At 48.9% G+C, this 15,025-nt stretch overlaps 1 protein-coding gene across 1 annotated transcript in view; it reads left to right on the top strand.

Moving 5' to 3' along the window:
- The window catches only part of CACNA2D4 (calcium voltage-gated channel auxiliary subunit alpha2delta 4), a 134,229-nt gene that overhangs the window by 2,722 nt on the left and 116,482 nt on the right, over positions 1 to 15,025 (top strand). Inside the window, exon 2 of the mRNA XM_033117701.1 lies at positions 11,540 to 11,701. Coding sequence (XP_032973592.1) covers positions 11,540 to 11,701 — 162 coding nt within the window. The remainder of the gene's footprint in view (positions 1 to 11,539; positions 11,702 to 15,025) is intronic.

The following is a 15,025-nucleotide window of genomic DNA, read 5'->3' as shown; positions in this document are numbered from 1 at the left end:
GTGGGGGTGTAGGAGGTGAGTGTGTAGCGGGGGATTGGAAGAGGTGTGCGTGAGTTAGGCCACAGCATGTTGTTCATTAGCCGTGTTTCCCCTTCGTCTTCCTTTATGAGGAGTAAAACTTGTCAGGACCATGATTAAAGGCATAGAACCTAAACATTACTCTCCCTTTGAAAGCTCTAGAATCCAGCTGGAACTGGCATTTTGTAGCAATGGAAATTTTAAAAATGGAAAAGCACCTCTTGGAGACAGAGCCAGGGTCCAAACTCCTGTCTCTACCCAGGACATCCTCATTCTTTCCCCCAAATAAAAAAAAAAAAAAAAAATGTGATTTAAAATAAAAACCACAAAATTTACCACTTAACTGTTTCTAAAGTGTAAAGGTCAATAGTATAAAGACATTCACGTTGCTATGTGACCAATCACCAGAGAATTCTTTTCATTTTGCAAAACTGAACTTCCGTCCCCATTAAACACTAGCTCCCGTCTCCCACATCCCTTACCACCTCTCCCCAGCCACTGGCAACCACCATTCTGCTTTCTGTTTCTATAAATATGACTACACGAGGGGCCTCATATAAGAGGAATCACACAGCATTCACCCTTTGTGACTGGTGTATTTCACTCAGTGTAATGTTTCCAGGGTTCATCATATTGCAGCACGTGTCAAAATCGCCTCTTTTTAAGGCTGAATAATGTTCCATTGTGCGGATGGACCACATTCCGCTCATCCATTCATGCCTCGGTGAACAGTTGGGTTGCTTCTAGCTTTTGGTTACTCTGAATAATGCTGCTGTGAACATGGTGGATGCCCTTTGTGAGGTCCTCTGTGTCATCTAAAGATGAAACGAGCCGCCTAAGACACATTCGCAAAATGAAAGGGAAATGAGTGCCTGTGCGTGGCCATTAGGGGGTCCAGACTGAGCACAGACGCCCAGGCACCTGCGCAAAGGCCCTGGGAGGGCTAGGGGCACAGGGAGGACTTGGCCTCACCTCCAGCTAGAGTAACTCCACTTCCAACCACTCATTCATTGCACATGTTGTCACCTACTGGTGCCGGGCACTGTTTTAGGAGGTGGTAGGAATAGTGCAGGGAACAAATCAGACCACAGTCCCTGCCCTCACAGAAGTTACACTCTAGTGGAGAAGGTAGGACAGGCAAACACGACATAAGGAAAATACTGCATGTGGTATGTTTGATGGCAACCAGTAAGGGAGGAAGAGATGCTGGGAAGAGGGATATGAAACGTTGGAGGCAGGTATAGTTTTAGACCCCACAGCCAGGGAAGACTTCATCATTGAAAAGGCAACTCCTACAAAGCATTTCTAGGGGTGGCCTGATGGCTCATTTGTTTAGAGCGTGAGCTCTGAGCAATAGGGTCGCCGGTTTGATTCCCACATGGGCCAGTGAGCTGCGCCCTCCACAACTAGATTGAAGACAACGAGCTGCCGCTGAGCTTCCAGAGGGGCGGCCGGATGGCTCAGTTGTTAGAGCGAGAGCTCCCAACAACAAGGTTGCCGGTTCAATTCCCGCATGGGATGGTGGGCTGTGCCCCCTGCAACTGAAGATTGAAAACAGCAACTGGACTTGGAGCTGAGCTGCGCCCTCCACAACTAGATTGAAGGACAATGACTTAGAGCTGATGGGCCCTGGAGAAACTCACTGTTCCCCAATATTCCCCAATAAAATTTATTTTTTTAAAAAAAAGCATTTTTAAAAACTAGAAATGTAATTCACATAAACTTCACCTTGTTGAAGTGCACAGTTCAGAGTTTTCAGTATGTGCAGAGTTGGGCATCAGCTGTGCTATCTCACTGCAGAAACATTTCCATCCTAAAAGGTGATTTTCTGAGTGAACATCTTATGCCGGATGTCTTCAATCTGCCCCTCCACCAGCTCTCTCCACGGGGAAGTGGACTTGGGTGGCTCTGTCCACAGGCTCCTTCTCTCAGGCTTCCAGGTGGCTGTACCAGATGTGAGCACCACCAGGAGATCTGACAGAGAAGGGGAAGGAGAGGGGACATTTAATCGGCAGCCCCATCTAGTGCTGTGGGGGGAGGTTGCCACCGACAGGATGCATCCTGAGGCCACCATTCATTCCTGTGGGACAGCTCTGTCTATACAGCTCCTTCTCCACAGGCTCCAGTGACTTTCCCTTCCCCTCATCCCCTCAGGCCCTGGGATCGACTCCCCACTGTTTCCAGCCCAGGATACCGCAGCGTCCCTGTGGTTTCCCCAAATACCCTGTCCATACCTCTGCAAATAGTTCCTTTATTAAACTTCTCACAAGTCACCTAATTCAAGTTTACCATCTTTTCCTGGCTGAGATGAGGGAGCTGGCTACGCGGACGGGCAGCAGGACAGGCAGAGCCACGGAGGTGACTGTCCGCCTCCAGGCCGTGTTGTGGGGGCAGGTCTAGCATGCTCAAGGGGCAGTGAGGAGCCGCTGGGTGAGGGCAGGAGCGGGGCCGGCCGGGAGGAGTCAGGTCCCGGCCTGTGAAGCCTTGGGGGCTGTGGCGGGAACTTTGGCTTCTACTCCGAGTAAGGTGGACAGCCACTGGGCGCTTCTGGGCAGAGGAGTGACATGGTCTCACTTACATTTTAGAAGGAGCCCTGTGCTGTGTTAAGAATAGGCTGAGAGGGGCAGGAGCAGGGAAGGGAGAACAACTATGAGCCAGAGGCCCAGCAGGTGGGACACACATTGTGGGATAATTGGAGAAAAGTTTCTTTCAAATGTATGGATGCAGAGGAAACACAGGGTAACCTAACCTAACCCAGGGCTAGGAGCTGCTGAGCTATCATCTCCTTCCAAGTCACAGAGGAAGCAGTTACTACTGAAGTCTAAAGAGCATGTGACGGTTAATTTTATCTGTCAACTTGACAGGTCCATCGTGCCCAGATAGTTGGTCAAACATTATTCTGGCCATGTTGGTGAGGGTGTGTCTGGATGAGATTAACATTAAAATCTATAGTCTCATGTAAAGCAGATTGCTCTCCCTAATGTGGTGGGCCTCATCCAATCAGTTGACGGCCTGAAGACAACAAAGGCTGACCCTCCTACAAGTAAGAGACAACTCCTCCTGACTGACAGTATTTAAGCTGGGACATCAGTTTTTTTCCTTGTTTTTGACTCTAATTGAAACATTGTAACTCTTCCTGGGTCTCATGCCTGCCACATTTGGTCTGAAACCACACCATCATGTCTCCTGGTTTTCACACCTTCAGACTCAACTGGAACTACACCATCTGCTCTCCTGAGTCTCCAGCTTCCTGGCTACAGCGCTTGAGGCTTAGCCTCCAAAATCGCATGACCCAATTCCTTGTAATAAATCTCTTTCTCTCTACATATACATCGTATGGGTTCTGTTTCTGTGGAACCCTGACTAACACAGGGAGAAAGTCATGCAGACGGGGCCAAGCAGTGACGTTGGGCTGTGGACCACCACCAACCAGAGGTAATCTTGCTTTCTTTCCAGGCTCCTGCCAGGGCTCACTGTGGCTGAGCTCAATGGAAGCCAGAGGGCATAGGGCTCCGCAGAGGGGATCTGAACAGATAAGCCTCCAAGGGCACGGAGCAGGGCAGAGGGTAGCGCCTCGCTGTGGAGAGGCAAGCAGAAGACAGCCAGCATAAGCAGTAAGAAGGTTGCTGCCGTCACCCAGGGAATGAACAGTGGTGGCTTGGCCAGGGTCACGGCAGGGAGCGGGGAGGAATGGCTGCATTCTGGATACATTTGTAAGGCAGCATGTTGATGGCTCGGATGGAGCAGGCATGAGAAAGAGGAGTCACAACTGACGCCAAAGTTTTTGGCCTGAGCAACTAGATGGATGGAGCTGCCATTAACTGAAATCGCTTTATTTGGCTCTGCAAATGTTTCTATGGAAGAAAGGATTCGATTGCTAAAGAAAGGATTATGAAATCCCTGATAAAATATTTTACGTTTGTCAACAAAATATATCTACGTTGCCTCATGGAGCCTCACTATCCCCTGAAACAGGTGGGGCAGGCATTGGATGACCAATGGGGAATCTAGACCCAGACACAGTGCCTCAAATGCATTTTTGTGTGTGCTCATACTGTCTGTTCAGGAACGGAAGAAAAATGGCACGGAGTGCTGAGAAATGCAGACTTGTTGTAGTCTGCTGCAGAATAAGCGGAAGCTCTGATCCATTCTCTTTGTCCTGTTGCTCAGGCAGGGAAAGCTCAGAGATGAGTGAGCTCCAGCCTAAGCCTAGCTCTTGAGAACCCAGTGCACGTGGACAGTCATCAAGAAACAGAACAAGGGCTGTGGAGGAGAGGGGGAGGGCAGGAGGGGGACCAGGGTCAGGGGGAGGGAAGGAGAGGGATCGTTGCAGGGGGAGGGTGGAAGGGGTCCAGGAAGGAGGGGGACATCGGGAGGGTGATGCACACATACTTTTTCCCACCAAGCTTCTCCCTAAATGGTAGAGCTTAGGGAAAACTGTCACTGACCAGTGCTCACTGAGCAATGGAAATAATGTGAATTTGTGGTCTGTGCACAAAGTTGCTTAGCTTAGATACAATCTTTTACTGCCCTGGTTTTTTTCCTTCCCATCTTCTGTGCCCCTGTTCTGCCACACTGATAAATCAATACTTTTCAATGGCTACGGAGTTGCAGTAAGTGATATTTAAGTTAGATTTTAGAAGGACTAATACATCCCTTCATAATCTGGGTATAGTCTAACTTTCCCCTAGCTTCATCTCCTACCACTTCTTTCTGTCTGCCCTTACCTGTCACCATCCTCCCTTAGCCCTGATGCCACTAGCTTCACTGTGGCAGTTTTTAAACACATCTGCAAATTTATACACTCCTCCCATGGAGAGGTAGGGCCTGGCTCCTCCCTTTGAGCCTCAGTCAAACTGGAGCCTGGCTAACCGACAGAATACAGCCATGGTGATGCTCGGTGACTCCCAGGCAGACCGTGAAAGGCACTACATTTTCCACTGTATTCTCTTGGGATTGTCACTCTGGGAGCCCAGCCACCAGGATGTAAGGAAACCCAAGTGTAGTCCATCTGGAGGAAACTGGAGTCCCCCAGGCCCAGTGAGTTCCTAGCCCCAGTCAGCACCAACCTGCCAGTCATGCGAGTAAACCATCCTGGATGTGGTTCCTCTGGCTGCCCCCAGCTGATACTGCCTGGAATGGAGAAGAGCCATCCCTGCTGAGCCCTGCCCAAAAATAGACATTCAGCAACTAAGCAAATAATTGCTTTTATGTCAAGCCACTAAGTGTAACTTAGTATGCAGTAATAGACACCAATATTCTCACCATTCCACAAAAGATATGTACACTTTAACTCCCTGTGGCTTCCTACTCTTGTTCTTTCTGTTCCTTGTATACTGTCTGTTCCTTATAACTATTCCTTCAATAGTCTCCATTTGGTGAACTCCAATTCATCCTTTAAAGCCCAATTCAAATGTCCCTTTCACTGTGAAGTCTTCCCTGAAATGTACCTCCTTGTTTTCCCACCAAGGGGAAAAATAATTGCCCCCTCCACTATGCTGCCAAATGCTTCTGTTATGCGTCACAGTGTTGGGGGAACTGACCTAAGATGGTGGCCCGAGCAGAGAGAGAGGTCCCCAGCCTAAGCCCCAGCCCACTTCCGCATAACCCCCTCCAAGCCACACCCCGAGCCAATCACCAGACCACGCCTACCCCTTCCCCGACTCAAGGAAGTCCCCAACCCATAAAAACTTGCTCAAAACCTTGCTAGGGGCTCAGTCTTTTGGGAAGGATCCTGCTGAGCCCGCCGGCGTAATAAAGCTGAGCTTCCTAACTGAGTGCCGCTTGGGTTCTTTCCGGTCCTGGTATCTGTAACAACAGCACTGAGCTTGCTTTAGCTGGGTGTTTTTTGAGATCAGCCTCCCTAGATAGACTTTGAGTGTCTATCTCAAACATTGTGTCCAACCTCCATTCCAACTCTAGGTATCACATCTCCAGTACCTGGTAGGAGGTTGACACCAAGAGGATGCCCTAGAAAAGTGTGTTGGGTTGGGTTGGATTACATTTGTGGATGAAAAAGAAGCCACACACTGAACTTGACAAGCTCAGGGGAGGCCAGTATGGTGGATCCTACAAACTCAGAGAACGAAATTAACCACGTAGGATGGTCTGAACATAAAAATTCCTAATTAAAAGCAGGTCATGGTAGGTAGTCATATCTTTAGCCTGTAGCTTCCTTGACAAAGGTCAATCTTTACCTTAAGTGAGACTGTCTATTGTCTTTTTGTATCTAAGATAACATGCCCTTGGAATGTCAGAGTCATCCCTTTTTCAGGGCACAGCCGACCACACCAGAGCACGAGAGCTCAAAATCCCTTCTTGTTGTTGCCCACATACCACCTATTTGTACTGTAAATGTTAATTATTAACTAATTATTAATTATTAGTTGCTAATTATTGTTAATTATTAATTATTAAGTTAATTATTAACTATCTTGTACTCACCAATGCAAACAAAGTATGCATCTCTCCATTTTACTTTCCCAATCGGTAGACGACTGGGAAATCAATTCCAGAGATTTCCCCCCACTTTGCTCTCTCCTGCCCCTTCGTCTACCACCAATGGATTCCGTGTACCTTCCTTATCTCCTCTTTTGATTCTAATATATAAAATAAGCTGCAAAACTGCCATTCTCCAAAGTATTTTCTTAATCCATTGAGATTTTGCTTCCCAGCAATTGTTGTCAGTTTGGCTCAAATAAACTCATTAAAATTCTCTACAGGTTTGGTATTTCCTACGTCGACCCATTTAAGGGATTTGAGATGAAAGACTGACTGAGAGAAAGTTGGAATACTCTTTCTCTCAGAGCCCTTAAAAATAAAGCCACAAAGTAGGTTCATTCCTAACCGGCATGAATGATAGACCACCGTGGCCTACAGCTGAGGGATGGGCCCCTGAAGTTCTGAGTTTCAAAGATCTCTCTTAAGGATTGACAGCTCCCTTAGCTATCTGCTCTGTTCCCTCACTTCATTCTATTCCTGCTAAGAAATCCCTTCTCTGAAGGTATTTGGTGCTAAAGTTCACTGCCCTCGCCACCGCCTCTCCCACCCTCTGCCATCGTCCTCAGTGTTTCACAGCACACAGCAGGAAGAGGGCTTACGGTCCTAATATAGCCAAGTCAACAATGCATACATAGCAAAATGTATTGTAGAGTTACTTAAAAGGTACTTTTCTCTGTATACCTGGTTAGGGCACACTAGTAGGGTGCAATATTTTAGTGGGTGTTGTTAAAGAGACAACTACAGGCTCAAAATGGACTCACTTGTGACATGCATGGAACCTAGACTTGATACCTGACCGACGTAACTGAAGTTTCAGCCTTCTCCAGGAATGTAATCTTAATCCGTCAGTCAGGAATTTTCTGGTCAGTACCAATGAGATAATCTATCACCAAAGGAAGCTGTGGCAATCAGCCTGATAAGAACCCCCACCTTCCCCAGAGGGAAGGTAACCTTGCCAGAAAAAATCCTTTCTTTTCTTTCACTAATAACTTTCTTATCCTGCCCAGTTCCTGCCTAGAAAAACCTTCCGTTTTGTAAAACTGCTCAGAGCACCCTTCTACTTGTTGGATGGCATGCTGCCCGATTCATGAATTGCTTAATAAAGCCCACTAGATCTTCAAATTTATTCGATTAAATTTTTGTTCAATAGTCTTTTTTTATTTTTATTTTTTATTCTTTTTTATTATTAGTTTCAGGTGTACAAAACAATGTAATAGTTAGACATTTGACATTTATACCCCTCACAAAGTGATAACCCTCCTCCCCCAAGCTACTACCCCTCTGACATCGCACAGAGCTGTTACATTTCTACTGTCTCTATTCCTTATGCTGTACTCCACTTCTTGGCGAGGATGTGGAGAAAAGGGATCCCTTGTGCACTGCTGGTGGGATTGCAGATTGGTGCCGCCACCATGGAAAACAGTGTGGAGGCATCTCAAAAAACTAGAAATGGAATTACCTTATGATACAGCAATTCCATTCCTAGGTATCTATCCAAAGACATCCAAAACACTAATTCAAAAAAATGTATGCACCCTTATATTTATTGCAGCACTATTCACAATAGCCAAGAATCGGTAGACGATTGGATTAAGAAACTGTGGTACATTGTTCAATAGTCTTCGAAAAGACATGTTACTTTACCCACCATTATAATATCAATATTTATTTTTCTTTACAAGTACTTTGAAGGCTCCTGAGGGGCTGTAAGGAGCTGAGTGGGACCTAGGCTACCACTGTGCCTGAGAAGTGAGCTCGGTGAGCACAGGTGGCTTTCGAAGCAGTGCCCCTGCTCAGCACGTTTGAGTGAGCCAGTGCCTCTGGAACAGTGAAATGCTCAGTGCTCTGACTCCACCTTGTTTAAGCCCGGTTGTCCCCATGGCCTTCAGGCTCATAGCTCCTGCTTTACACGTGCTAGTCATTACAGGAATTCTGCTTGGGGCTTGAGGTTTTGCAAAGACAGCCCCGCCCATTTCCTCTTCCCTTGACATGAAAGAAGCTTGAACTCTGTACTTTCTTAAAACGGATTTGAGGAACTACTAGGGCCCCCATCTTCTCCATTGATGACTTCCTAATCCATAAACCTTTCCTTACTCCAAACTCTGACGTCTTGACCTTTGGCATTTCGACTTGTGCGGCACAAGGACCTTGGAGCAGTAATGTCTTCGATGAGCAGATGCTAGAATGGGGTTGGATCAGGTTCCGTGGGGTTGGCAGCTTGCATAATTTGGGGGTGGTCATCTATAGTAGAAAAAGAATACAAATTACAAATACAAAAATACATACAAAAGTTAATATTTACTTATAATAAAAGAATCACTCCAAATTACAAATTTTAAGAAGTTGATGAATACCACAAAAATCACAAAACCTACAAAAATTACACATTCTTTTTATTTCTTAATTGCCACACACACCTCTGTGGTATTTTCTCTAAATTTGGTATGATTTGTAATCCTGAAAAATATACCAAATCCATCTGCAATGAAGGCATTTGTAGGAAAAATTCAATGCAGTTAGAAATCACTGCCCATTGTGACAGGTTAGTTAGTATGACACCAGGCAGTGAGAGACTCCTTGGTAGACTGAGCAAAAACAGAACAAAAACAGAACCCAGGACAAACGTACCAGGACAAAAATATCATCAATCCTACTTGGTGACAAATGGGTTTGTTTCAATGGTCTCCCCTCAAGCTGAGCAGTAGAGCGAGCCTGGGAAACATTGTATCCATGGGCACCCACATCCCAACATCCCCCTCCCAGGTAAAAACAAAGGTATATAAACACAAGCTTTTGCCTTAGCTAGTGGGCATCCCAGCTTCGGGTACCCCCTCCCGCTCGGGAGCTGTAACTCTTTGCTTGCTTCCTGTGCCACTCTTTGCCTCTTCCTGGTCCGTGTATCCATTCTTCGGCTCCATGAGACTATGAACCCCAGCATTCTCTAAGCAACATCCTATGTCAGTTGTACTGAGCCACATAATTGTGTGGCCAGATGACGGGTACAACGACACTGACTTATTGATAAATATGTGTAGGAGTTCTCTCACTAAAACACTCACCTCTTCAGACATTTCTCTGCATTGGTGGCAATTTGGATGCCATTTTGCAGCAACCAGCAGATTTTGTCAGGACCAGATGCATCAGATACACCAGGAAGCACTCTGACACATGGAATGTATAAACTGCGACATCACGTGCAGTACCCATGTGGTCCCATCACTGCTTTGGACCCACAACCACAAGAATTTGGATCAAATTCTGTTTCGTGTAATTCCCATTGGAAGAAAAGACAATGCATGACATGTTTATAATTACAGACATTCAGTATCAACTACTTTTCTAAGGGGAGAGAACTGTTCTGGCCAGGTCTTGATGAGAACCAAATCCCCTGCTGGCAATTCTATTAGTTTGATATTTGAAAGAATCTTCCAGACTAGCTTCTGGCTCCAAGTATTTCGACCTTATTTTTCTTCACGTCCCGCGTACTTCCAGCGGGGAGTGCTGTACATAGGGCACCGGGGTGTCCTGACACAGGCTGAGTCGGCACTGTGGGTCATGAGTGTTCCTGCACCGGGGTGGCTGGAGATAACCTATCTCTACAAGGACGTGACTGTGAGCTACATAAATATATCCCATGAGCCCAAATTAAATGCTTCCCCAACTCATCTTTCTCTTAGCTGGATCCCCCAAACGCACACAGCCACTAAATATCACCCAACCGAGGGGAAATCAGAGAAAGGATGGAAAGAAACAGAGGTCTTAACCCAGGGGTGGTTGAACTGTCTTCCTTTTGCATACATTAGGGACATGTTGTTGTGCAAGGGAGGGGCCCTGAAGTGTTACCAGCTTCCCAGCAAAGGTATCTCTGGCCTAGAAGCAGGAGCAGCTGAGACATGGGGGGTGTGGGGGCCACAGGGTATTGACATTACATCTGACCTGACCAGAGGCAGCAGGCCTGGACACACGAGGGTCTCTGTTCCCAACCTTCCCTGTGCCTCAAGAGCCCCTGAAACATGGATGACACCACCGACCTGCCAGGATCACTCTGAGGTTCAGAGAGAGGATTTGTTACAGCTCTTGGTAAATCTGAGCACTAGGCAAACGTCAGCTGTTGTCCTGGGCCAGTGTCACAGTGTCCTTCTCCCCTTGGGTCCAGGAGGGCTGTCCAGGAGCAGTCTGCCTCTTTAAAGCAGGAGGGCTATGATATGACTGTGGGGACAGTCCCAGAGAGCAGTTTCCAGGCTCTCGGCCTCACGTGGAAAAGTGCTGGCTCAGTTATTCGGTGGCCACCAGCTGTAATCAGATGGCCACCCGCGGTGGCTGGGTGGCCATCCACTGTTACCAGTTAGCCATTGGCCACTACTATAACTGCAGTGGCTACAGTAGGGGGTTGATTGGTTGGTTGGCAGAGAAGCAGAAGGAGGATTGTGGATTGTGTGGCTCCTGCTTCCTGTGTCTCCAACCCAGCCGCCAGCGAGAATATAGTGGTATGACTCCCCCATCTATGGCTCCGTGGGTGTTCCTGTTTGGCCTCACCATGTCCTGCGTTCTTATGTGGGGAGCGGGAGCTGAGACCCCGCATGACAGTGACACCCAAGAGAAGCAAACCCTGTCTTCTGAAATCAGGGTAATCCTGCTGAGGTCACTGCTGTCACCCCCTTCTCCCTGCTGTCAGCCGAGGGATTAGAGGAGAGGCCAATGGATTAAGGGGTTCATTTTGTCACAACCTGCCCTGCCCGACACTCAGCCTCTCTCCTGGAAACCTGCTGCTGAGGGAAAGCAGCTCTTCTGTCGCCGTTCACTGTGGAGCAGAGAGAGAGAAGCCCCCTCTCCGGCCAGGCATTGCAACCAGGACCCAACTGAAAGCTGTGGAACCCCAGGCTTGCCAGGACCTGAAAGGCAGAAAGCTTGGGGACATCCAAAGATCTGGGTGACTGGCAGACAGAGCTCACAGCCTCAGGCAGCTCTTTCCTCTCTGCTTGCCCTGACACCAGGCGAGCAGCTCACCCCCACCTCCCAGGTTCCAGCCGGACGCCAGCTGCACCCACAGCAGGATGCCCTCCCGCCTATGGCCAACGACCTGGGCTTCCATGCGGAAGACTGCAGCCATCCTGTGCCTGCTGCTGCTGTCAGGCGCAGCCCTGCCCCCCACGATGGGGCAGGCCCAGATTCCCCTGGAAACGTAAGCACCAAATTCCGCCCCACCCCATGAACTCTTTTACCCTTTCCTCCCCTCCTTCTGGCTGGCAGACAATCCTCTGCACCACTCCCCTTTGCCCTCCCTTCGGCTCTCCCCTGGGGACGTCGCCTGCCGTTCTCCTCCTCTTGCTGTGAAGACCTTTTCTTCACCTTCCTCTCCTGCCCTGGGGAGTCCCACCCGCCCAGCGCAGACACCTGATCATCAGAGCTCAGTTCACCCAGATGGCTAGCGGGTCTGGGACACCTGCAGGGCGCTGCTCCTTCCATGGTGACTGCTGCTACCAGGTGATGGACTGCGAGCTACTTTGGTTCAAAATGATCCTTGCAGCTCTCGAGGGATTTGTTAGGAAATTCATTTCGACAGTCTGAAGGGGTAAAACAATTCTAAATTGACAAAATGTCTCCCGCAACCAGAAACTAGGTCAGATTAGACTTTGCTGGTCTGAGTCTTTCCACTCTGTGCCTTTCTGCCTCCTTCCGGGCCGCAGCTGTACACGCTGTCATTAAGACCAGGTGTCAGTCATTTATATTTTCCTACAAATTTAAATTGCTGTGTGCCCATTCTGGGGCTGTCTGTTTTTTAGTCCTTGGCTCTGGTGGACCTATTAAAGAAATTTCCAATAAATGTGGGGAGCAGAGCACTCTAGACTAACGGGGGTTTCCTGCTCAGTCCGGCCTCTCAAGTGCAGCATGAGATCAGGCCACCAGAGCCAGCTGTCAACCTCACGTGTCCGCGGAAGCGGGCAGAGTGCTGGAACAGCACAAATGTTTACATGTGCTCTGTTGAACAGCACTGTTCCCAGCTGGTTGTATAGTCTCTGCTTTTTGTAGGCCTGCAAAAAGGTGCTGAGGGGGTAACAGTATCCCGATTCTGCAGTTCAGGACACTTCCCAAGTTCCCATAGCCAGTAAAGGGAAGTGCCGGAGCTTGGACTCAACTCAGCTGGGCCTGTGCTTCACCATTACACCCCTGAGCCTGCAAAACTACCTACTGGTGAGGAGACAGCGAGAATAGCTTTCACCCCCAGGACACACACCACCCAAGAGTAGAAGGCCAACTCTAGGAACAGGCTGAGTGCTGAGACAAGATGGCTGGGATCCAGGTCTTGATTGAGAAGAACTGCAGAATGGACCATCTACAAAGAAACCTCCAGAGAGAGTCGTTGAGATTAAGGTCCCCAAACCACCCACATCTGCACCCAACCACTGTCTGGGACCCTGGCTCCTCCCCTCCTCTCTCCCACTGGGTCTGTCTCAGTCTTTCCCATCCTAAAGACCTCACATCTCTCTCCTGTGAGGCCACGCCCTCCCACCCCCTCAGCCCCCACCACCTGGCTCTGGCTTCCACTGCCCTCCCAAAGCTGTTTCCACCTGAGTCACCAAAGGCCCTCATTGCCCAACCTGGTAGATACTTCTGGATTTATCTCCCTGGACTCTTATTTTTAAAGGGCGCTTGCTTTTCTTTTCTGTTTTTAAATTTTATTGGGGAATATTGGGGAACAGTGTGTTTCTCCAGGGCCCATCAGCTCCAAGTCATTGTCCTTCAATCTAGTTGTGGAGGGTGCAGCTCAGCTCCAAGTCCAGTCACCGTTTTCAATCTTAGTTGCAGGGGGCGCAGCCCACCATCCCATGGGGAATTGAACCAGCAAAACTTGTTGAGAGCTTGCGCTCTAACCAACTAAGCCATCCAACCGCCCCTCCAGAAGCTCAGCAGCAGCTCGTTGTCTTCAATCTAGTTGTGGAGGGCGCAGCTCACTGGCCCATGTGGGAATCGAACCAGCCACACTGTTGTTCAAAGCTCACGCTCTAACAAACTGAGCCACCCGGCTGCCCTCTCCCTGGACTCTTGTATTAGACACTAGCCTTTCCCTTTTCCTTGAGTCTCAATGCCTCAATGTTCATAATGCTGTGCTCTCCAGGTCTCCTTGGGCACCTGTTACTTCTCTGCCTTCCACAAGTGCTCCTTTCCCCCTGCCTGCCCTTAAGATTGTTGGTGTTCTCCAGGCTTTGTCATCCACTCAGACTTTCTCATGCCCCCAATGTCCTACCCCCAGAATTTCCATGAACTAATGACTCTTAGCCGTGCCTCTGCCTGTTAGACTCACATATCTGTTTTCTATAGATATCTCTTCCTGAACATCATGTGAAGTTTTAAATTCAAGTTTGTGTCTTTCAAGATACAAAGCAATTGGTGCTTTTTAGAGTTGTGCAATGCACAACCAGCTGATGTCACTCTGCAACGGAAATCTTACATTCTAGACATCCCAAGTTACTCTTGTCACCTTTCACCCTCCCCAGCGTGCTTCCCTGATCTCCCTGATGTTGCTAACTTTACTTAATAACACCACCATCAGCTCAAACACCCAGCTGGAAACCTGGAAGTCATGCCTGACTCCCCCCAGCTCTTCTGAGCTCTCCAACTAGAATTCTCTTCCAAAACTCTTTGTCAGGCTAAACTCTCCCAAACTTCTGACACTGAATGCAGACCCCTGCCCCCATCCCGGGAAGCCTTCCCTCGCCACCACTCCCCAAGCTTTGTTGGTGTCTCTTCAAACATGCATTATGCTTCCTGTATATGAAGGGGCATCCCTCTAACTGAGCGTTACAGAGGTGAGGACAGGATGTGGCTCTAAGACGTGCACAATGCCTGGCACATAGGACCTCAGTAGATACTGGTGGACTGACTGAAGAACGCTGATCTTGAAATGATCATGTGGGCAAACTCCGTTTGCTCCATCTGGAGAGGCTCAGACACAGTCCTGCATGCACACCCCAAGACCCCACCATACGGCCCAGGTGGTGGGGTCTTGGTGCACTCTGGGGACACACAGAGGTCAGGGTTTGTCCCAGGCTGCGTGCACCAGGGTGAGGTGTGGTTCCCTCCCTCAATGCCCGGCCTGCTCTCAGCCTCAGCACCAGCAGCTCACAGCCTGGTCCTCTGCTCCCTTGCTTCGTGCTCCCTCTGAAATTTCAACAGAGGACGCAGCAGCCCACGGTGACCATGAGCAGGGAACATTAGCGGGAACGACTCATTGAGAAGCTGCAGCTGTGGCCCAGCAACCCCAGGGTCTGTCCTCAGAGCCCTCTCCACCCCGGTCCGCACTGTCCATAGTCTCTTTCCCTCCTCTCCTGTCCGTTCTCCAACCACAAACCACGGCCCGTGGGTGTTTGGGGTCAGGCTTTGGTTCCAGCTCATCAGCCCTTGACCCTCGCCCCTCAGTGGGAGACCCCACCAAGGGTATTCAGCACACTCAGTGCAGCTGCTGAGACCCCGGTGGGTCCTCGGGGTCTCGTGCCCTGGCCAGCAG

Source organism: Rhinolophus ferrumequinum, chromosome 10 (assembly GCF_004115265.2).
Source record: "Rhinolophus ferrumequinum isolate MPI-CBG mRhiFer1 chromosome 10, mRhiFer1_v1.p, whole genome shotgun sequence".
Classification (NCBI taxonomy): Eukaryota; Metazoa; Chordata; class Mammalia; order Chiroptera; family Rhinolophidae; genus Rhinolophus; species Rhinolophus ferrumequinum.
The sequence above is the reverse complement of the archived record's forward strand: the minus strand, read 5'-3'. Positions and strand labels throughout refer to the sequence as shown.